General features: G+C 44.3%; 3 protein-coding genes across 3 annotated transcripts; all 3 read right to left on the reverse strand.

Annotated features, from left to right (window-relative positions):
* Positions 1-1,656: 1,656 nt before the first annotated feature.
* LOC137359115 (histone H3-like) lies at positions 1,657-2,067 on the reverse strand. The gene has a single exon (XM_068025196.1). The coding sequence runs from the start codon at positions 2,065-2,067 to the stop codon at positions 1,657-1,659; it is 411 nt and encodes a 136-aa protein (XP_067881297.1).
* Positions 2,068-4,043: 1,976 nt separating this feature from the next.
* Positions 4,044-4,607, reverse strand: LOC137359116 (histone H1.2-like). Its single transcript, XM_068025198.1, has one exon. The coding sequence runs from the start codon at positions 4,605-4,607 to the stop codon at positions 4,044-4,046; it is 564 nt and encodes a 187-aa protein (XP_067881299.1).
* A 16,794-nt stretch (positions 4,608-21,401) lies between these two features.
* On the reverse strand, positions 21,402-21,812 carry LOC137359117 (histone H3-like). The gene has a single exon (XM_068025199.1). It carries the CDS (start codon positions 21,810-21,812, stop codon positions 21,402-21,404), a length of 411 nt encoding a protein of 136 aa, XP_067881300.1.
* Between the last annotated feature and the right edge of the window lie 2,214 nt (positions 21,813-24,026).

Consider the following 24,026-nt stretch of genomic DNA (forward strand, 5'->3'; position numbering starts at 1 on the left):
ACCTGACACTAAGATTGTACACTCCGCTGTTGTCTCTCGCCAATAGGGATCAATCTATAATCAGTGATGCAGTATCATAAGGAACATTGAGCTGAAATGGTTCCAGAATGCTGTGAAAGAGGCTTTCTGTCCGCTGGTTATAGAATGTTTCAAAACGGATGGAGAGTAAACCCGAATAGATGGCGGAATGTGAAAGCGAATCTGGAATTGTTACCACATGTAGAATAATACAATATGAAAAAGATTTTAAAATCTTTGCGGTAAAACCAAGTTACCTATAAATGTGATGATCTATATGGAAGCCGCTCTGTGTTTTACAAATATATTGGCGGGCTTTTCAAATGTGAAAAATCTTTTGCAGTCTGACAATTTCGCGCCGTTATTTTCTGCCCTCATCTCCTTGGCGTCTCCGGATTGATGAATTCAGCAGCTCTCTGATTGGTCACATGAAGAGCACAATGACACCCAGTGCAGAGTGACCCCTGTGCCCCCGACACCATTCCTCCCGAAGGTGTAAATGGGATTATTGTGGGTATTCTTCCTGAATGTGTTTGTCAGATTGTGGAAATGTCTGGAAGCGGGAAGACCGGTGGGAAAGCTCGGTCCAAGGCCAAGTCTCGCACCTCCCGGGCGGGACTGCAGTTCCCTGTGGGCCGTGTTCACAGGTTCCTTAAAAAGGGGAACTATGCTGAGCGTGTGGGTGCCGGAGCCCAGGTCGATCTGGCTGCTGTGCTCGAGTATCTGACAGCTGAAATCCTCGAGCTGGCCGGCAACGCGGCCCGGGAAAACAAGAAGACCCGCATCATTCCCAGACACCTCCAGCTGGCCGTCCGCAAATACGAGGAGCTCAGCAGGCTGCTGGGAGGGGTGACCATCGCTCAGGACGGGGTGCTGCCTAATATCCAGGCCGTGCTTCTCCCCAAGAAAACCAGCGCTCCGAGTACCAAGAGCAAGTGATGCGGCCTGACTTAAATCTGCCAACACAAAGGCTCTTTTCAGAGCCACCCACTTTATCTGTGAAAGGGCTGCTTGCTGTCTGACAGGCGGCAATTTTATAAGAGGCCACTTGGCCCATCGTGTCGCTGCCGGCAGAAAAGTGATTCACCGATTCATCTCCCACCTTCCAGTCTTCAGTCCGTCGCCCTGAGGATTACAGCACTCGAGATGCATATCCAGGTTCCTTTTGAGTAAGTTGGGGGTCTCTGCCTCATCTACCCTTTCAGGCAGTGAGTTCCAGACTCCCATCACCCTCGAGAGGATAATAAAATTCTCGTTTTCCCTCTAATTTTTCTACCTATCACTTTAAACATATGCCCCATAGTCGCTGAGCTCTCTGCTAAGACTCATCACCTCCACTCTCTCCTGGCCCGCCAAAATGTTGCACATTTCAATCAGATCTCCCCTCTGCCTGCTCCCTACTGGATTCGGGCATTTAACTGCTCGAATCTCGCGATATTTGTCAGGGATTTTAGCAAATCTACCGTTTACACAAACGAAAGCTTTTACACAACGAACGGCTCTCTAATAAAATGATCTGCTCTAGACCAAAGTTCTCTGACAACAGGAGATCGCAGCTCGTTGTTTTGCCAATTTTGTTGGCTCTTAAAAGAGCCGTTGTGTTATTTGATGCCAAACTCAGTTCCGGGCAGAGTGAGTTTAGGCGCGTTCCCCGCGCAAACGACGGGCCAGCTGGATGTCTTTGGGCATGATGGTGACTCGCTTTGCGTGAATGACGCACAGGTTGGTGTCCTCAAAGAGCCCCACCAGGTAAGCCTTGCTGGCATCCTGCAGGGCCATGACGGCCGAGCTCTGGAAGCGCAGGTCTGTCTTGAAGTCCTGCGCGATCTCTCGCACCAGGCGCTGGAAGGGCAGTTTGCGGATGAGCAGCTCGGTGGATTTCTGGTAGCGGCGGATATCCCGCAGAGCCACAGTGCCGGGTCTGTAACGGTGAGACTTCTTCACTCCGCCCGTGGCTGGAGCGCTCTTGCGGGCCGCTTTGGCAGCCAGCTGCTTGCGGGGAGCTTTCCCACCGGTCGATTTGCGCGCTGTCTGCTTGGTTCTGGCCATTATGGAAGAAGATCAGGAACAAAGACACTGTAAATGTTGAGGCTGCTCAGGGACTGTCTATTTAAGACAGTAGAGGGACCACCCTAGTGTTGTGATTGGATGCAGCCCCGTCCATCAGTCAATTTGAAACCAGTTCCGGGAAGTCAAAGGGCGGCGGGAAATGCTGGGCCCTGATTGGTTGAACTGTAGCTGAAACTGAAATTGAATCAATTTCAAAAAGCCCGCCAATTTCAGATTAGCAAACAACGCAAAGATGATAAAACACCGAATTTGGCGGGAAGAATTATAAAATCTCACTCCTTGTAGCTTTATTTCTTTCTTCCGTGATCCCCCTCTGTGTCTTACAACACAGTTTGAATAGTGTTCTCTGGCGGGAATAAAGCGCCAGTCATTACTTACTCTAACGGCAGTAAATCCCGCTTCGTGCCGGCAGTTCAGACCCTCACATATAAATTATCTAATGCAACAGTTTAATTCATGACGCGTTCGATAAATAATGAAGAGAAAAAGTCAGTGAAAATTCTGCGATCTGTAAATTTACTGAGAGAATGTAATGATGTATAATAGCAGTTGTTGAAAAAGATAAACAATATACAGATAACTGGATCTTATTAACTCAAGTTGCAAGGTCACTGCTCTCTCTGTGAGTCTTTGGGTTGCTCTTAGAAGAGCCTTTGTGTTTGGTGGATTTAGTTAACCGCCAAATCCATGTAGAGTGTGGCCCTGGCGTTTCAGAGCGTACACCACATCCATGGCGGTGACCGTCTTGCGCTTGGCGTGCTCAGTGTAGGTGACTGCATCTCTGATCACATTCTCCAGGAAAACCTTCAGCACCCCGCGGGTCTCCTCATAGATCAAACCCGAGATGCGCTTAACTCCACCACGGCGAGCCAGGCGGCGGATTGCTGGCTTGGTGATACCCTGGATGTTATCACGAAGCACTTTGCGGTGCTGCTTTGCTCCGCCTTTGCTCAGAGATTTGCCTCCTTTCCCTCTTCCAGACATGACGCTTCTTCACTCAAATCGTTGCTGAATGAGAAACGAGCTGTTTCTGCTGCCATTTTTATACAGCCCGCCCGGACCTGACTGAAAAAGGGACAGACAGCGAGAGGCGGGGCGGGGAGGAAACTGAGTGACAGACAGAGCAGAGAAATGTCTTTCATCCTCCAGCTTCGCCACCCACTTGCTCGAACCGCCAATTCAAAAAAAACATTGCTCAACAACAGAGCTCAGCACAAAACTTCCAGACTCGGCCTTCATAGTCAAAGATAACAGAAACCCGGAGCATTTAAATAAGGATCTATAACAATTAAAAGTTGATCATATATCCGCCTAAGTACAGTGCTTCCGATCACAAGTTAACCCGTTTCCACACATCTCCCCTCCCAGACGGATTGATCAGTTTACTAACACCTTACCCCAGCTGAATTAGTTAAACTCATGTTTGAGTTGTGACGTGGGGTTTCTCGCCAGTATTCCTGTGTTACGGCCTCTCACCCTGAATTAGTGAATCGAGCATGAACTGAGACTGTACTGAACAGATCCCCAGTTACAGTAAGGCCGGGACATCCCTCTGTTTTGTTGCAGAGAGTGGGGGAAGGGCTGAGTGTAGTGCATGCCAGCGAGTCACCAGGGATCCTGCATTTACTTCCCATCATTTCCATGTGAAATGTGCACACGGCGGCAGGACAGGGATCATTTGATCGGGGGATCAGCTCTTTGCTGAGAGATGTGGGTGGCTCTGAAAAGAGCCTTTGGGTTCAGACGTCTACAAGTTTCCCGTGCAGTTTCACTTCTTTCCAGGGGCTTCTTTCTGAGCCTTTGCTGCTTTCGGCTTGGTCTTGCCCCTTGATGTTTGAACTTTCTGGAGCGCCTTTCCGCCCGTGGCACTCTTGGGCTTTTTGGCCTTCTTCACAGGAGACTTTTTCGGAAGCGCTGCTTTCTTCCCTGGGGATTTCTTTGGCGTTGCCGCCTTCTTACTGGTCACTTTCTTGCCTGCTGTTTTCTTCACTGCCGATTTCTTGGCTGCTACTTTCTTGACTGGTCACTTTCTTGCCTGCTGTTTTCTTCGCTGCCGATTTCTTGGCTGCTAGTTTCTTGACTGGTAATTTCTTGGCTGCTGATTTCTTTGCTGTCACTTTCTTACCAGCTGTTTTCTCCACTAAAGGTTTTTTGCCTGCTCCGAACTTCACTTTCTTTCCCACATTTCCCTTGGTTCCCTGCTTAGGGATTTTGAAGGAGCCGGAGGCGCCCGTACCGCTGCTCTGCACCAGGGAGCCTTTGTTCACATTCCTCCTGATACCTTGCTTGATTTGGGTCCTGAACTTCCCCACATCGACCCCGCTCCGACCCAGAGCCTTCTTTATGGCGTGCAGTGAGGTCCCCCTGCGATCGGTGCAATCCGCCACAATCCTGAGCATCTGCTCGCTCAACGTGGGACCGGCTGACTTGTTCCGCGGAGCCGCTTTCTTCTTCTTGGGAGTCTTGACTTGAGCGGCGGCAGCTGGAGGAGCCGTTTCGGCGCCTGCTGTATCAGTCATGTCCGGGACTCTGCACAAATTCTGTCTGTCAGTCAGAACTGGGTCAGAACTGAAGCCGGTGGTGGCGGCACTGAGCAACTTAAAGGCAGTGAGCGGACGGGGGCGGAGACAACCTGCTGTCAACTCCCGGCTCCTGCTGCCTCTCTGTGTTTCTCTCTGCTCCTAAACTCTCCAATTCCACTGAAATTCGGGGACTGCAGAGTCCCAGACTAGATCCTTCCTGTCTCTGACATCAGTATGCTTGGTGTCGAAAAGTTTGCACTTGAAGTAAAACTCCATTTTTGACTGAAACCTGTTTTATTGCTGCACTGATGGCGGTCACTCCCCCGAAAACTGACATGTTCTCGACTTTTCGACTGAAATCTTGAAATCAACAAAGAAACTGCACTGAATTCCCACTTTGGGGATGGGAAGGGGAACAATGTGCTTCTTTGACTGCAAAATCTTGTTACTTGACACAAGAGACACTCGAAAATCCTTCGATGTGTCCGGACCCACAAACACAGTGACATTAGACTAACTCGCCTGCACCTTTAATACACTCTCCCTTACACAATATTCACATCTGCACACTCTCATGTTGAACTGTTCGCTAAATGTAGAGTTCCCAGGACAGGTCTTGATCTCCCTGCTGTGGTAAATAGACCCTTCAGCTCCACTCTATCCAGGCCCGTTAACATTTTGTACATTTCAATCAGATCTCCCGTCAGCCTTCTCTGTTCCAAGGAGAACAACCACAGTCGATCCAATCTTACCTCAAAGCTGCATTTTTCAGTCCTGGCAACATCCTCGTAAATCTCCTCTGTACCCTCTCTAGTGCAATTACATCCTTTCTGTAATGAGGTGACCAGAACTGCACACAGTACTCAAGTTCTGGCCGAACCAATGATGATAAAGTTCCAGCATACCCTTCCTCCTCTCATATTCTATACCTCAGCTAATAAAGGAAAGGATTCCATATGTCGTCTTAACCACATTATCACCCTGCCCTGTTACCTTCAGGGATCTGTGAACATTTACTCCAAGGTCCCTCACCTCCTCTGCACCTCTCAGTATTTTCTCATTAATCCTGTATTCCTTTGCATTGTTTGACCTCCCCAAGTGCATCACATCACACTTCTCCAGGCTGAATTCTATGTGCCACTTTATTGCACTTTTGACCGGACCATAAACATCTTCCTCCAGCCCACAGCAATCCTCCTTTCTATCTACCACATGGCCAATGTTGGTGTCGTCTGTAAACTTCTTGATCGTGTTCCTCAACATTTATGCCCAAATTGTTCATGTAGATCATCAAAAAAACAGGGGACCCATTACTGTGCCCTGAGGAAAACCACTGGAAACAACCCTCCAGTCTCAAAAGCAGCCGTCAACAATTACTCTTTGTTTCCTGCCACTGAGCCGATTTTACATCCACTTTGCTGCATTTCCCTGGATCTCATGAGATGCTATTTTTTAAAGATTCTGTATTTTGGGTCCTTGTCAAAAGCCTTGCTAAAATTTATGTAGAATCCATCAACTGCACTACCCTCATCTATCATCCTTTTTAAAATTCAATTCGGTTGGTATGTGCCTTTCTAAGTGACAGTTTATCTTGTCTCTCAGAATACATTTCAATAATTTGACCACTACTGAGGTTAGACTGACTGGCCTGTAATTATAGAGTTTTCGGCTGAAATGTACGATTCGTTTTATCTCGAAAGATCCGCCTGGGGAAACAGACGTTACAATCTCATCTCTCACTGATATGGTGCTGGAGAAAGACACATTATTAATCTCACAGACCGGGAAAGTGTCAGAGAGTGAATGTCCCAAATGTAACTTTCTCCGTCCTGTTGAATACTCTGTAATCTTTCAGCTCAAACCCTTCGCTCTGACTCTCAGTGACAGACAGTTTCAATCTGATTAAATTGATCTGTGACTGTAACTGTCATATATTAACTCCTGCCCCATTCCGGCAAACACATCGACTCCCTCGGAGGATCACTTTGAGAATTCGAGCTAATGAACAGCAAAGATCGTGCAGAGAATGATCTCAAGTTGAGCTTGGTAAAGGGGTAATCTCCCAGCTGGAAACCTTCTCCAATCTTGCCCACAGTCCCGGTTCCATTGCTCAAAATCAGATAAAACTGAACTGGAGAAAGTTCCGATTGATTTTTGTTTTTCAAACTATTGCCGATTGCGGCGCATGCGCGGTATTAACCCGCCCCTCCCGCTGATTGTGAATGAGCGAATGTACGCATGCGCGCTCCACTCCTCCAGCAAATCTGTTGAACACCATCCACTCAGTGAGCGGTAAGAGTTTGTTTTTAAAGGAGTGAATGGAGATATTACGGCCTCGGGGGAAGGCAGCAAACAGCAATCTGCTTCCAGCAGCACATTGCTTTGGGACCCTGTCCGCAGTCTGGATCAGAGATCACCATTGACTCCGGAGCAAGTTCAGGGGGAGTCGCGGGCTGTTTGTGAGAGGCAATGTGGAGGATGAACTGCTCCCAGAACATGGAGTGAGCGGCGGAATGGAGAGGCCTTTCTCGGCCTGTGTGTGCAATAGGTAAGTGAGACAGAACGTGATTAAGCTGCTGTTGAAAATCTTTGCTGATCCTCGCCTCAGTTCTGTAATACATGTTGGTGGTTTAACTCCTGTTTCACGCTGTTTCCTGTGAGTGTACAGTGAATAGGGGAATCAAGATCTCGGGCGCACAGTTTCAGAATAAGAGATCCCTCATTTTAGACGGAGGGAAGGAGGAATTTCTTCTCTCAAAGAGTAATTAATCTTTGGAATTCTCTACCTCAAAGAGCAGTGGAGGCTGGGTTGTTAAATATATTCAAGGATCAGTTAAACTTTTGATCTCCATGGGAGTAATGTGTTCTGGGAGCAGGCAGGATAATGGAGCTGAATCCACGATCAGATCCGCCATAATCTTATTGAACGACGGATCAGACTCGAGAGACTGAATGGCCTACTCCTGCTCCTACTTCTTAGGTTCTTATTTTATAATGTCAGGTGGAAATAGAAACCTGATCTACACAAACATCCCTCAGGTAATCCCAATCTTGGAGCAGTGCAGATGTTGGCTTGTTTCTGGATGTCACTAAATTGCTGTAAATCGGTCAAAACACCTGGTCAGCAGATGCTGAGATCTGCAGTGAAATCAGACATTGACATTCTTTGTATTTCTGGTGAGTATTTGTGGTTAGTCATAATGATTATTAATTGAAATGTTACATTAATCTCTTTAATGAAAGCAAAATACTGCGGATGCTGGAAATCTGAAATAAAAACAAGAAATGCTGGAACCACTCAGCAGGTCTGGCAGCATCTGTGGAAAGGAAGCAGAGTTATCGTTCCGGGTCAGTAATAATGATTATTAATTGAAATGTTACATTAATCTCTTAAGCTTCCACCTGAACTGATCTTCAGTTACAAGAGATATTGTTCTTCCTTTCTGCAGGCAAATACTTCAAGGGAACAGAATGAATGTGATGATTCCCAGGCACAAGGAAATGTGCAGTCAGCTCCTTACAACACAGAGTAGGTATGTTATCACTCCTGGAGGCCATCAGTTAATTCCAGAGTCACATGGAGCACAAGTAGTCAAACTCTCACTGATCCCAAGTTCAGAGACATATTTTCAATCCAGCAATCAAACAAAGCAGAAGAGACATACATTGCTTCTAATCCATTCCAATTCTGTACTGCTGAATGTTAGGTACATCAATCTCAATTCAAAAGCACACCCACGATCAGATTGAAAGGCACGATATCAATCTCACAAGAGAGACACATCCTGGATACAGTAAAATAGAGACTGAATATCACCATCACATACCTGAAACTGTGTCCAGTTCTGGTCACCTCATTACAGTAAGGATGCAATTGCACTAGAGAGGGTACTGAGGAGATTTCTGAGGATGTTGCCAGAACTGAAAAAATGCAGCTGTGAGGAAAGATTGGATAGGCTGGGAATATTCTCTTTGGAACAGTGAAGGCTGAGGGAAGAGCTGATTGAAATGTACAGAATTTTGAGGGACCTGGACAGAGTGGAGGTGAAGGGTCTGAACAGAGAGGTCATTGACGAGGGCCATAGATGCTTTGGATGCTTTGGAGAGGGTGCAGAGGAGGTTCACTAGGATGTTGCCTGGTATGGAGGGCGCTAGCTATGAAGAGAGGTTGAGTAGATTAGGATTATTTTCATTGGAAAGACGGAGGTTGAGGGGGGACCTGATTGAGGTGTACAAAATCATGAGAGGTATAGACAGGGTGGATAGCAAGAGGCTTTTTCCCAGAGTGGGGAATTCAATTACTAGAGGACACGAGTTCAAAGTGAAAGGGGAAAAGTTTAGGGGGGATATGCGTGGAAAGTTCTTTATGCAGAGGGTGGTGGGTGCCTGGAACGCGTTGCCAGCGGAGCTGGTAGATGCGGGCACGATGGCGTCTTTTAAGATGTATCTAGACAGATACATGAATGGGCAGGAAGAAAAGAGATACAGATCCTTAGAAAATAGGCAACATGTTTAGAGAGAGGATCTGGATCGGCGCAGGCTTGGAGGGCCGAAGGGCCTGTTCCTGTGCTGTAATTATCTTTGTTCTTTTGTTTTGATTGGTAGAAAAATTGCAGGGGAGATGAGGGAAAGAAAATCACCCAGTGGGTGTTGGGGGTCTGGAAGTCACTGCCTGAAAGGATAGTTGAGGCAGGAACCCTCAACTGGTTCAAAAGTACTCTGAATATGAACCTCAAGTGCCATAAGCTACAGGGTTCAGGAACAAATCCTGGAAGGTGGGATTAAGTGACCTCTTTCTGTGCCTTAAACTTTCTATGATTCTATGAAACTGATGATTTCAAAAAACATACCCATATACAGTAAACAGACAGACAGAGTAAAATTCACATTTACAAACTATTAAAGAGTTAAAGTAAAAATTAAAATCTCCAGCCACAGAAGGGAGACTGACAGCTACAGAGAAGAAAATAAAACCACTCACATGCAAGAGACTGTCAGATAGAGAATAACACCAGAGTCACCTAACTGAAACTGCAGTTACCACGTAAGACACATGGACACATACCAGAGACTAAGAGGGACAAAGAAAAATCAATTCTCCAATAAGAGAAATTGAATGATAGGAAGAACACACATACTTGTGTAGTAGACATTGATAGCTGCAGAAAAAAAGAAAATGTGCAAACACACCTATCAGGAACTGTAAGCTGCAGATTAAAACACACAGACCAAAAATCGAAAGGTTCAGAGAAAAGCCCCATATCACACACTAGAGTTTGAAAGATACAGAATTAACGCACATTGTTATATCTTAACTTTACAGGTACAGCTTAAAAGTGACACATTCCAGGAACCAACTGGTGCAAAGTAAAACTCACTCAAGTAACAGAAACTGACAGGTAAAGATCAAAAACCAGAATCATATACAGAAAATGGCAGGTATAGAATAAAACAACAGTCACATATTGGAAGTTGACGGTTGGAGGGGCGGGGCGAGGGATGGGGTGGGAAACACCTTCATGTTCCATAAACTGACAGGTACAAAGTAAAATAAACATTCATATACTATCAATGGACAGGTGCAGAATTAACATCTCATTCACTTAACAGAAGCTAAAAGGTGCTGCAGAAAGCACATAATCAAATTCCAAAGATTGAAAGATGCAGCATAAACCCACATTTACATACCAGAAACTGACAGGAACAGAACCCACATTCCATTCACAGAAACAGATAGAGACAGAACAAAGGCCCCAATCAAATACCAGAAACTGACAGGAACAGAACCCACATTCCACTCACAGAAACAGATAGAGACAGAACAAAGGCAACAATCACATACCAGATATTGACAGGAACAGAACCCATATTCCATTCACAGAAACAGATAGGGACAGAACAAAGGCAACAATCACATACCAGAAACTGACAGGGAAAGATAAAACCTTCACACATTTCAGAAAGTAACAGGTGTTGAATAACTGCCTCCCTCACATATGAGAAACTGACAGTGACAGATTGACACCCAGACTCGCATACTAGAAAATAACAGCTAAAGATTAAAATCTACATTGACATATCAGAAAATAGCAAATGCAGTCTAAAAGCCACACTCAACCACCAGAGAATGACAGACACAGAGTGAAATCCACAGTGAATTCCAAGAAATTTACTGTTAGAGAGTGAAGATCTCTCATCCATAACTGACAGGTACAAAGAAAACCCAACACTTGCACTTCACACACTGACAGATACAGAATAAAACAGACACATTATTAAGAAGATTTATATACCAGATACTGACAGATACAGACTAAAACTCAATGTCACATCACATGAACTGACAGATACAGACTAAAACTCACACATAATTAAGAAGATTTATATACCAGATACTGACAGATACAAACTAAAACTCACACTCACATAACATATACTGATAGATACAGAATAAAACACACACATAATTAAGAAGATTTATATACCAGATACTGACAGATACAGACTAAAACTCAATGTCACATCACATAAACTGACAGATACAGACTAAAACCCACACATAATTAAGAAGATTTATATACCAGATACTGACAGATACAGAATAAAACTCACACTCACATAACATAAACTGACAGATACAGAATAAATTCAGCAGTCACAGACCAGAGAATGAAATGTACAAAGTAAACCTCACAGATTAAAAATCACACCCATATTCTAGAGAATGTAGAGATGTGGTGTACAATCCACACTCAAAAGCCAGACTGAAACACATACTTGTATACCAGAACATGACATAGACAGGTTAAAAACCAGACCTGCACATTAGAAATTTAAATGAACAGGTTAAAACTTAAATTTACAAACCAGACAATCAAAGATGAAGAGTAAACAGCACTCATATACAAGTGAGTGTTAGATGAACAGTCAAACCCACATTCACATGCAATAAACTGAGGGGCACAAGTTCAAGACACACAAACAAACATCAGAAACTGAAAGATACAGAATAAAACGTTTCTCACATAAAACAAAGTGACAGGTATAGATAAACCCACACTCAAAATCAGAAACTGACAGAGATAAACTATAGACGAGGGATAGAGAGACATCGAGTGAAACTTACACCCGTATCCAAGGAACTGAATAATACAGCAAAAGAAGTGAAAAAAAACACTCACCCACTAGAAAATAAAACTGCACTAACATATAGAAACTGACAGGCATGAAGCAAACCCACTCACCCCCCGCCCAATACAGAAATACACAACAGAGACTGAGAGACATGAAAGAAAAGCTACACACAAATACCAGAAAGTGACAATTACAGTTCCATACTGCAAAGTACAAAGGAAACAAGCTAAAAAACAACACTCACAATTCTGAGTTAGACTGATGTGGAGTAAAATCTAGATGCAAATACCAGAGATTGACTGGTACAGATATAAATCTCAATCACATAAGAAAGTGAGAGGTGCAGAGTACACTCCACAAACAGTGATCAGTATGTAACTGGTACGAAGTAAAATTCAAACAAACTTTTCAGAAACAGACAGGTAATGAGAAGAACAAGACACAAACACAAATACCAGAGTATGAGGGTTACAGAGTAAAACCCATGCTCGTTTTTCAGGATTGCCATGTACAGAATTAAAAACCTCTCATTCACATTAAAAACTTACAGACACAAAGGAAATCCCACACTCACACGTCAGAGACTGACAAATACTCAGAAAAATACCTTAAAAACAGAGAATGACAGGAACAGAATTAAGCATGCCATCAAGATAAACAAATGGCAGATTCCGCATAAATCACAAATTCCCATTGCAGAGACTGACATGAACAGAGTTAAATAAATACCTATTGAGCAGAAATTAACAATCATCCTTTCAATGACCAGTCAGAGAATAGAAACTGTCAGTTCAAGGCCGAAGCAGATTCACAGAACAAATTGAAATATACAATGTGAACCTAATACTCAGATACTAGAAGCTAATAGGTACACAGTAAAACTGATGATGACATACCAGACACACATAGACAGAGAAAAACAATATCACATCACAGAATCTGACAAGTACAGAATAAAATGTATAGTAGCATATCAGATATTGACAGGAAAAGCACTACCATAAAGCAACACGTACAGAATAATGGCCACACTGACAAGTGTGATATTGACAGGTACAGGGAAAACGTTACACTTGTCAGAGACATGCAGAAACAGAATAAAACCCACATACACATAAAGTAACTCAGAGGTACATAGCAAAATCCACATTCACATGCCAGAAACAGACAGCGAAAGTAAAACATATCCTCACAAATCATGCACAGACAAATACAGAGTAATAGCGGCATTCACATTACAGAGACTGACAAATGCAGGGTAAAACCCACAATCAATTACCACAAACAAAAAGGTACAGAATAAAACAGGTATTTGCATTGCAGTAAATGACAATATGCTGGGTAAAATCCACATTCACACATCAGAAATGAAAGGATGAAGAGTGATCCCACATTCACTTGCCAGAATATAAAAGGTACAGTGTAAATGAAAGCAGAAAATGCTGGAAATACTCTGCAAGTCTGGCAGCACCTGTGGAGAGAGGGAGGCAGTTAACATTTCAGATCATTGATGAACGGCCATTGATCTGAAAGGTTAACTCTGTTTCTGTCTCCACAGTTGTTGGCAGGCCTGCTGAGTGTTTACAGCATTTTCTGTTTTTAATTTCCAGCATTCACAATATTTTGCTTTGTATTATGTGCTTTCTGCTATTCCAGAAATTGACAAGGACAAAACAATACTCATTATCACACAACAGATAGTGATAGATTCAAACCAAAACCACTGTTCACTTCAGCAGAAACTGACAGGTACATGACAAAACCAACACTTACATACCCGAAGCTGATAGATAAATAATAAAACCCATACTCACATCAGAAGTTGGCAGGTAGATTGAAGCACATGCTCATACATCGGATACTTTCAGTTTCAGCAGCTTTTTTGGGAGCAGAGAGTGAGCGAGTGAGCAGCTGGGAAGGTCAGTTTGAAAGTAAATTTAATTTCCTTCTGTTTTTCGGCGGAGGCCAGGGGGCTGCTGGGTAAGTAAAACACTATATATTTGGGCGGTTTCTGAACCCGAGACACCACACTTGTCGTGTCTCCCACCCGCCCTCCTCCTCTAACCAAAAAAAAGGACTCGGTGGGGTGTTTATTAGGTAAGGCTTTTTCGATTTCTCTGGTTTTATTGTGATTGGTAAAAACTTTTCGTTCCTTTTTCATTTAACTAAGTTCAGCTTAAGATTTAAAATGACAGGAGATCTCAGACCCGTGTCATGCTCCTCTTGCTCAATGTGGGAGTTCAGGGACATGGCTGATGACCCTGAATCCTTCACGTGCAGGAAGTGTGTCCAGCTGCAGCTCTTGTTAGACCGCATGACGGCTCTCGAGCTGCGGATGGACTCACTTTGGAGCATGCGCGATGCTGAGGAGGTCGTGGATAGCACGTTTAGTGAATTGGTCACACCGCAGATTAGGATTGCTGAGGGAGAAAGGGAATGGGTGACCAAAAGGCAGAGAAAGAGCAGGAAGGCAGCGCAGGAGTCCCCTGCGGTCATCTCCCTCCAAAACAAGTATACCGTTTTGGATACTGTTGGGGGAGATGGCTCACCAGGGGAAGGCAGCAGTAGCCAGGCCCATGGCACCGTAGCTGGCTCTGCTGTTCAGAAGGGCGGGAAAAAGAGTGGAAGGGCTATAGTCGTAGGGGATTCGATTGTAAGGGGAGTAGATAGGCGGTTCTGTGGTCGAAAACGAGGCTCCCGAATGGTATGTTGCCTCCCAGGTGCACGGGTCAGGGATGTCTCCGATCGGCTGCAGAACATTCTAAAGGGGGAGGGTGAACAGCCAGTTGTCATTGTGCACATAGGCACTAATGATATAGGTAAAAAACGGGATGAGGTCCTACAAGCAGAGTTTAGGGAGTTAGGAGCCAAGTTAAAAAGTAGGACCTCAGAGGTAGTAATCTCAGGATTACTACCAGTGCCACGTGATAGTCAGAGTAAAAATGAAAGAATAGTCAGGATGAATGCGTGGCTTGAGAGATGGTGCAGGAAGGAGGGGTTCAGATTTTTGGGACATTGGGACCGGTTCTGGGGGAGGTGGGACTATTACAAATTGGACGGTCTACACCTGGGCCGGACTGGAACCAATGTCCTTGGAGGTGCTTTTGCTAACGCTGTTGGGGAGGGTTTAAACTAATGTGGCAGGGGGATGGGAACCAATTGAGGCCAGTTGACAGTAAGGAGGTAGTAACAAAAGCCTGTAAGGAACTAGATAATGAAGTCAGTGTGACTAAGGGGAAGAACAGGCAGGGAGCAGATGATGAATATAAAGGGACTGGTGGTCTGAGGTGCATTTGTTTCAATGCAAGAAGTGTAGTAGGCAAGTCAGATGAACTTAGGGCTTGGATTAGTACCTGGGAGTATGATGTTATTGCTATTACTGAGACTTGGTTGAGGGAAGGGCATGATTGGCAACTAAATATCCCAGGATATCGATGCTTCAGGCGGGATAGAGAGGGAGGTAAAAGGGGTGGAGGAGTTGCATTACTGGTCAAAGAGGATATCACAGCTGTGCTGAAGGAGGGCACTATGGAGGACTCGAGCAGTGAGGCAATATGGACAGAACTCAGAAATAGGAAGGGTGCGGTAACAATGTTGGGGCTGTACTACAGGCCTCCCAACAGCGAGCGTGAGATAGAGGTACAAATATGTAAACAGATTATGGAAAGATGTAGGAGCAACAGGGTGGTGGTGATAGGAAATTTTAATTTTCCCAACATTGACTGGGATTCGCTTAGTGTTAGAGGTCCAGATGGAGCAGAATTTGTAAGGAGCACCCAGGAAGGTTTTCTAGAGCAGTATGTAAATAGTCCAACTCGGGAAGGGGCCATACTGGACCTGGTGTTGGGGAATGAGCCCGGCCAGGTTGTTGAAGTTTCAGTAGGGGACTACTTTGGGAATAGTGATCACAATTCCGTAAGCTTTAAAATACTCATGGACAAAGACGAGAGTGGTCCTAAAGGAAGAGTGCTAAATTGGGGGAAGGCCAACTATACCAAAATTCGGCAGGAGCTGGGAAATGTAGATTGGGAGCAGCTGTTTGAAGGTAAATCCACATGTGATATGTGGGAGGCTTTTAAAGAGAGGTTGATTAGCGTTCAGGAGAGACATGTTCCTGTGAAAATGAGGGATAGAAATGGCAAGATTAGGGAACCATGGATGACAGGTGAAATTGTGAGACGAGCTAAGAGGAAAAAGGAAGCATACATAAGGTGTAGGCGGCTGATGAAAGACGAAGCTTTGAAAGAATATCGGGAATGTGGGACCAATCTGAAACGAGGAATTAAGAGGGCTAAAAGGGGTCATGAAATATCTTTAGCAAACAGGGTTAAGGAAAATCCCAAAGCCTTTTATTCATATATAAGGAGAAAGAGGGTAACTAGAGAAAGGATTGGCCCACTAAAGGACAAAGGAGGAATGTTATGCTTGGACTCAGAGAAAATGGGTGAGATTCTAAACGAGTACTTTGCATCGGTATTCACCGAGGAGAGGGACATGACGGATGTTGAGGTTAGGAACAGATGTTTGATTAGTCTAGGTCAAGTCGGCATAAGGAGGGAGGAAGTGTTGGGTATTCTAAAGGGCATTAAGGTGGACAAGTCCCCAGGTCCGGATGGGATCTATCCCAGGTTACTGAGGGAAGCGAGAGAGGAAATACCTGGGGCCTTAACAGATATATTTGCAGCATCCTTAAACACGGGTGAGGTCCCGGAGGACTGGAGAATTGCTAATGTTGTCCCCTTGTTTAAGAAGGGTAGCAGGGATAATCCAGGTAATTATAGACCGGTGAGCCTGACGTCAGTGGTAGGGAAGCTGCTGGAGAAGATACTGAGGGATAGGATCTATTCCCATTTGGAAGAAAATGGGCTCATCAGTGATAGGCAACATGGTTTTGTGCAGGGAAGGTCATGTCTTACCAACTTAATAGAATTCTTTGAGGAAGTGACAAAGTTGATTGATGAGGGAAGGGCTGTCGATGTCATATACATGGACTTCAGTAAGGCGTTTGATAAGGTTCCCCATGGCAGGCTGATGGAGAAAGTGAAGGCGCTTGGGGTCCAAGGTGTACTAGCTAGATGGATAAAGAACTGGCTGGGCAACAGGAGACAGAGAGCAGCAGTAGAAGGGAGTTTCTCAAAATGGAGACGTGTGACCAGTGGTGTTCCACAGGGATCCGTGCTGGGACCACTGTTGTTTGTGATATACATTAATGATTTGGAGGAAAGTATAGGTGGACTGATTAGCAAGTTTTCAGACGACACTAAGATTGGTGGAGTAGCAGATAGTGAAGGGGACTGTCAGAGAATACAGCAGAATATAGATAGATTAGAGAGTTGGGCAGAGAAATGGCAGATGGAGTTCAATCAGGGCAAATGCGAGGTGATGTATTTTGGAAGATCCAATTCAAGAGTGAACTATACAGTAAATGGAAAAGTCCTGGGGAAAATTGATGTCCAGAGAGATTTGGGTGTTCAGGTCCACTGTTCCCTGAAGGTGGCAACGCAGGTAAATAGAGTGGTCAAGAAGGCATACGGCATGCTTTCCTTCATCGGACGGGTCATTGAGTACAAGAGTTGGCAGGTCATGTTACAGTTGTATAGGACTTTGGTTCGGCCACATTTGGAATACTGCGTACAGTTCTGGTCGCCACATTATCAAAAGGATGTGGATGCTTTGGAGAGGGTGCAGAGGAGGTTCACCAGGATGTTGCCTGGTATGGAGGGCGCTAGCTATGAAGAGAGGTTGAGTAGATTAGGATTATTTTCATTGGAAAGACGGAGGTTGAGGGGGGACCTGATTGAGGTGTACAAAATCATGAGAGGGATAGACAGGGTGGACAGCAAGAGCCTTTTTCCCAGAGTGGGGGTTTCGATTACTAGAGGACACGAGTTCAAAGTGAAAGGGGAAAAGTTTAGGCGGGATATGCGTGGAAAGTTCTTTACGCAGAGGGTGGTGGGCACCTGGAACGCGTTGCCAGCGGAGGTGGTAGACGCGGGCACGATGGAGTCTTTTAAGATGTATCTAGACAGATACATGAATGGGCAGGAAGAAAAGAGATACAGAACCTTAGAAAATAGGCGACATGTTTAGAGAGAGGATCTGGATCGGCGCAGGCTTGGAGGGCCGAAGGGCCTGTTCCTGTGCTGTAATTATCTTTGTTCTTTGTTCTTTTTTTTACTAACAGAAAAGAGTTAAAAGCACACTCACATCAGATGTGGACAGGTACAGTGGAAAACCCACATCTGTTTATCAGTAATTGACAGATAAAGAGAAAAACCCACAGTCACATTCCACATTCTGAGATCAAGAATGAATCCCTCACCTCTCAAACCAAACAAAGAGGGACAGATAGTTGGACAGATCTAGATGTGTAAGAGTTCCTTCATTGTTCCTTAAATATAAACAAACAGATCCTGTCTTTCAGTATGACAGATGGAGAATGACTTCCACACTCATACTGTACCAGTGATGAACAGACACAGAACGAATGTTACTCATATACACACCTTTATGATTATTTGTAGTGTATGTTTGTGGGATGTGAGCATCTGTAGAAAGGAGAGTAGTTGTTGTCCATCTCTCATTGCCCTTTAGAAGATGGTGTCGAGCGGCCTTCTTGCTCCCTACAGTCTCTGTAGTGTAGGTACACCCAAAGTGGTGTTAGGTAGGGAGTTGCAGAATTTGGACTGAGTGATGATGCAGGAATAGTGTTATATTTTCAAGTCAGGATGACATATGAACTGGAGATGCACTTGCAGGTGATAATGTCCTCATACGTTTGCTGCCCATGTTCTACTTGGTAGCAGATGTTTGAAAGGTTCTGTTCACGGTGCTTCCTCAGGTTGATGCAGTACATCTTGTAGATGGTACACACTGTGCACTGTTGGTGGAGGGAGTAAAAAGCTAATCTGGTGAATGGTCAGCCAATCAAGCCTGCTGCTTTGTCCTGGATGGTATAGAGTTTCTTGAATGTTGTTTGGGGTGCACACATCCAGGCAAGTGGGCAGTAATACATCAGACTTCTGACTTGTGGCTTGTCAGTGGTCGAAAGTCTTTAAGGAGTTAGGACGTGAGTTACTAACCACAGAATCTCCGGCTTCTGACCAGCTCTTGAAGTCATGGTGGTAATATGGCAGGAAATGTATAAAGCCTGCAGTCATTCCCCATAAAGTAACATGCACAGAATAATGGACATATGAAACAAGATAGTGACAGGTCTAGGACAGAAGCCACAATCACTAATCATAGGCTTGTGCATACAGAATAAAATCCACAATCACATACCAGTAACTGAGAGATACATAGTAAAATCCACATTCATATGTCAGGAACAGAAAGGGAAAGTAAAACACTTGCTGACAAATCAGACACAGACAGACACAGAGTAATAGCAACATTCACATTCCAGAGACTGACAGATATCGAGTAAAGCTCCGATCAATTCCAAGAAACATACAGGTACAGAATAAAATACATACTTGCTTTGTAGTAACTGACAGGTACAGAATAAAATCCACATTCACATATCAGAAACTGACAGGTGAAGAGTAAAAGACACAGTAACTGTCACAAACTGACAGATACAGGGTGAGCTCACATTCACTTGTCAGTATATAAAAGGTAAAGAATAAAAATCTTTCTTCCAGACCAGAAACTGACAGGCACAGAATAAAGGAGCGACTTTCATTGCAGTAACTGACCAGAACAGAGGGAAATCCATATTCACATGTCAGAAACTGACAGGAACAGAAAGAACACACACTCACATCCCAGAAATTGGCACACAGAATAAAATTCATACACGCATATCAGAAATTAACTTTCCAGATGAAAATCCACAACCATACAGCAGAGAGTGAGATGTACAATTAAACCCAGCTTCTGACACGTGAGGCTCACACACACCAATTGAAAACAATGCTCATGTCACATACCAGAAACAGGCAGATGCAGATCACAACCCACACTCGGATTTCAGATAATGGCAGTTACAGTGTAACTGTACAATATAGGGGATATTTTTACATCCCTGTCTTCATGACCACTGACAGGGATACAATACAGTCCACATTCATTCATCAGAAACTTACAGATCCAGATAATAAACAGTACTGACATAAAACAGATTGGCAGGAACAGGTTAAAACCCACCCTCATGTGTAGACGTCTGATCGGTACAGAATGCAGTCGAGGCTTGTAAACCAGAGACTGACATGTAGAGTGAAAACAACACTGACACGTCATCAATTAACATGTGCAGTGTAAAGCTACACAAACATATTACTGACTAACAGGTACAGAGGCAAAATCAAACAACCTTCCATAGCAGAAACTGACAGGTACAGATTAAACTCCAAATTCACATATCGGACACTAAAAGATAAAGAGAAAGGCCCAGACTCCCATACGTTTAGCTTCAATAATTAATAAGTACATTATTTAGAAACCCCGGTGGTGTAGGAACCCTCAGTCTCACTCTTTAACACCTCACACTGAAAATGGACAGTCCTCCTTTGTCTCCCACGAATAGGAACCAATTTATAATGTGTGATGTGTTTTTTTTACTTTGATCAGAAATGTATCCGGTTACAGAATGCTGTGAATGAGGCTTTTTGCCTGCCGGTTACAGACTGTTTTAAAACAGGACAGAGAATGAATCCGAATAGATGCCGGATTGGAAAAGCGAATCTGGAACTTTTGAGAAAATGTGAAACAATACAATATAGGGGATATTTTTACATCCCTGTCGTAAGGCTATATGATCTGTTAACGTGATATCGAGTGAAGCCGCTCCTTGTTTTACAAATCTGTTGGCGGGCCTTTCAAATTTGAAAAAGAAACGGTTTGGAGTCTGCCAATCCGGAGCGGTTATTTTCCGCCCTATTAAAGTGATGTCTCCGGATTGGTGAACTAAGCAACTATCTGATTGGTCACACGAACAACACAATGAGAAGCTGCACAGAGTGACCAATCACCAGTGTCCTCACGATCATTCATCCAGAAGGTATAGGTGGACGGATTTGATCATTCTTCCTGAACTGTTTTGAATTGTAGTTTTTATAGATTTTTATGAAGAATCAATTTTTTTGCGGGGAGGGGATGTCTGGAAGAGGGAAAGTTTGGGCCAAGGCCAAGTCTCACTCCTCCCGGGCTGGACTGCAGTTCCCGGTGGGCCGTGTTCACGAAATCCCGAGAATGGGGAACTATGCTGAGCGTAGGGGAGCCGGAGCCCTGGTTCTCTGGCTGCTGTGCTCGAGTATCTGACAGCTGAAATCCGCGAGCTGGCCGGTAACGCGGCCCCGGACAACAAGAAGACCCGCATCATCCCCAGACATCTCCAGTTGGCCCAAAGACTCTTTTCAGAGACACCCACTTTATCTGAGAAAGAGCTGGTGACTGTCTGAGAGACGGGATTTAGCCGCTTGCCTCTGGAGATATTTATCCGGCATTTTAACAATTCTAGGGTTTCTGCACAAATAAAGCTTTTGTTGAGTCCCCAAATGATTGCCGCTCTAATAAAATGATCTGTTCTGGAGCACAGTTTTCTCTGCTGGAATCGATGACAGGAGATCGCAGCTCTTTGTTTTGCCGATTTGGTGGCTCTTAAAAGAGCCGTTGTGTTATTTGATGCCAAACTCAGTTTGGGGCAGGGTGTGTTTAGGCGCGCTCCCAGCGGATACGGCGGGCCAGCTGGATGTCTTTGGGCATGATGGTGACTCGCTTGGCGTGGATGGCGCACAGGTTGGTGTCCTCAAAGAGCCCCACCAGGTAAGCCTCGCTGGCCTCCTGCAGGGCCATGACGGCCGAGCTCTGGAAGCGCAGGTCTGTCTTGAAGTCTTGCGCGATATCCCGCACCAGGCGCTGGAAGGGCAGTTTGCGGATGAGTAGCTCGGTAGATTTCTGGTAGCGGCGGATCTCCCGCAGAGCCACAGTGCCGGGTCTGTAACGGTGAGGCTTCTTCACTCCGCCCGTGGCTGGAGCGCTCTTGCGGGCCGCTTTGGTAGCCAGCTGCTTGCGGGGAGCTTTCCCTCCGGTCGATTTGCGCGCTGTCTGCTTGCTTCTGGCCATTGTGGTAGAAGATCTGGAACAAAAACACTGTAAATGTTGAGGCTGCTCAGGGACTGTCTATTTAAGACAGTAGAGGGACCGCCCTAGTGTTGTGATTGGATGCAGCCTCGTCCATCAGTCAAGTTTGAAAGCAGCTCCGGGAAGTCAAAGGGCGGCGGGAAATGCTGCGCCCTGATTGGTTGAAATGTAACTGAAGTTGAAATTTAATCAATTTCAAAAGCCCGCCAATTTCCGATGAGAAAACAATGTAAAGAGTAAAAAAATCTAATTTGGCCTGAAGAATTATGAAATCTGAGTTTTTGTGGTTTCATTTATTTCGGCTGAGATCCCCCACTGTCTTTCAACACAGTTTGAATCGGCCCTCAAGAATACATTATCAAATACAGCCGTTTAATTCATGACGCACTGAATCAACATGGAACAGAAACAGACAGTAAAACAACGCGACAGAGTTGGGTATCCTGGTACATGAATCACAAAAAAGTTGGTTGGCACGTACAACATGAGTTTTGGAAGGCAAATGGAATGATGTCAGTTATTGCAAGGGGAATGGACTATTAAAGTAAGGACGATTTGCTACAGTTGTCCAGGGTATTGGTGATATTGCATCTGTAATAATTTGTACAGTTTTGGTCTCCTTACTGTTGAAAACAAAGAAATTGCATTCGAAGCAGTTCAGAGACGATTCACTCGACAGATTGCTCGGATGAAGGCTTATTTTCTGGGAAATGTTTGGACAGGTTGTTCTGTATCCATTAGAATTTAGAAGAATGAGAAGTGATCTTATTGAAATCGTATAAGATCTTGAGAGCACTTCGCCGGGTGGATACTGAGAGGATGTTTCCCCTTATGAGAGAGACTAGAACCAGGGAACACAAGGATCCTTGCTGAAAGTGAAAGACACAGGAAGCATCTGTGAAGTGTGTCGATTGAACCAATTAGGATACCCGGAACAATTCAGAACCTAATATGGTCAGATCCCAACACCCCACGAAGGGTAAAAGAAAGGGTGATAGGGAATATTATCGGTACACTTAGCAAGGGGTGAACAGCACATTGTTGGCACACTTAGAAGGAGAAGATAGACTATGGTCAACACAGCAAGAGAAGAAGGAGAGAAGTCCATGTCACAGCAAGCTCAGAAGCAAGAACCAGTATAGAGTGTTCCGGTATACTTATTGCTGTTGTTAAGGATTAACTTTGTGCATCTTAGTTAAGCCCAATAAACTCTCTGACTTGATCACAGAACTTGACTCTGTACCTTGTAGGTCCATCTTGGTCCAGAATCTCAAGGTGAGACAGGTTGGGTATCCTCTGTCTCACCTCTGTTCAGGTAACATCTACCTGAAACTTACAGCTCTTTACTATTTACATACATTGCTATGTATTTTGCCCTCCTCAACCTTCCAAATTATGGTCCCTATAAAAGCAATGTTGTTAATAAAAATTTCTGTGTCACCCTACTGAATACATCTTCGCATTAAAAAGACATCAGTTCACTACGACACTCTGTCTCCTATCCTTTAGCCAACTACCATCTCAGCATACCAGTATCAATTTTTAACATGAACTTTTATTTTATGTGTAACTCTGTTATGCACAACTTGATCGAATGCCTTTCAAAAAGCAGATATCCAATATCTATAATACTGCCTTCAGCAAAGTCAATCACAAGAATTCAATCAGGTTAGTCTCACATGATTTGTCCTTACCAAATCGGTACTGCTTGTCCCTTATTAACTCATCATTCTTCAAGTTGAAGTTTATTTGATCCTTGACACTTGTTTCCAATTGTTTTTGACCACTGATGACAAAATTCATTGGTCTGTAGTCACCAGCTTTTTCCTTCCCATTTCTGGAACAGGAGTGTAACATTTGCAATCCTTCAGTCGACTGGAACTACTTCAGTATCCAAACATTGTCGTCAGGACTTCTGCTATCTCCCTCAGCAATCTGAGATGCTTTCTATCTGGACTCATTAACTTAAAGTGATGCCAATCTATTGAGAACCTCCTTTCTGTCTATTTTCATTCTATCCAATATCTCTGCACCCCTCCTCTACTGGGACATTAACTTCATCGTTGTTTGTGTGATCAGACATATAACGCTGTCATTCATTACCTTTTCCAACACAAGGAAATTCCATTTCTTTATCCCGAATAGCTCCGCAATTTCTTGCACTATCATTTTGCATTTTTGTTTACTTATAAATTA

Source organism: Heterodontus francisci, unplaced genomic scaffold, assembly GCF_036365525.1.
Source record: "Heterodontus francisci isolate sHetFra1 unplaced genomic scaffold, sHetFra1.hap1 HAP1_SCAFFOLD_64, whole genome shotgun sequence".
NCBI lineage: Eukaryota > Metazoa > Chordata > Chondrichthyes > Heterodontiformes > Heterodontidae > Heterodontus > Heterodontus francisci.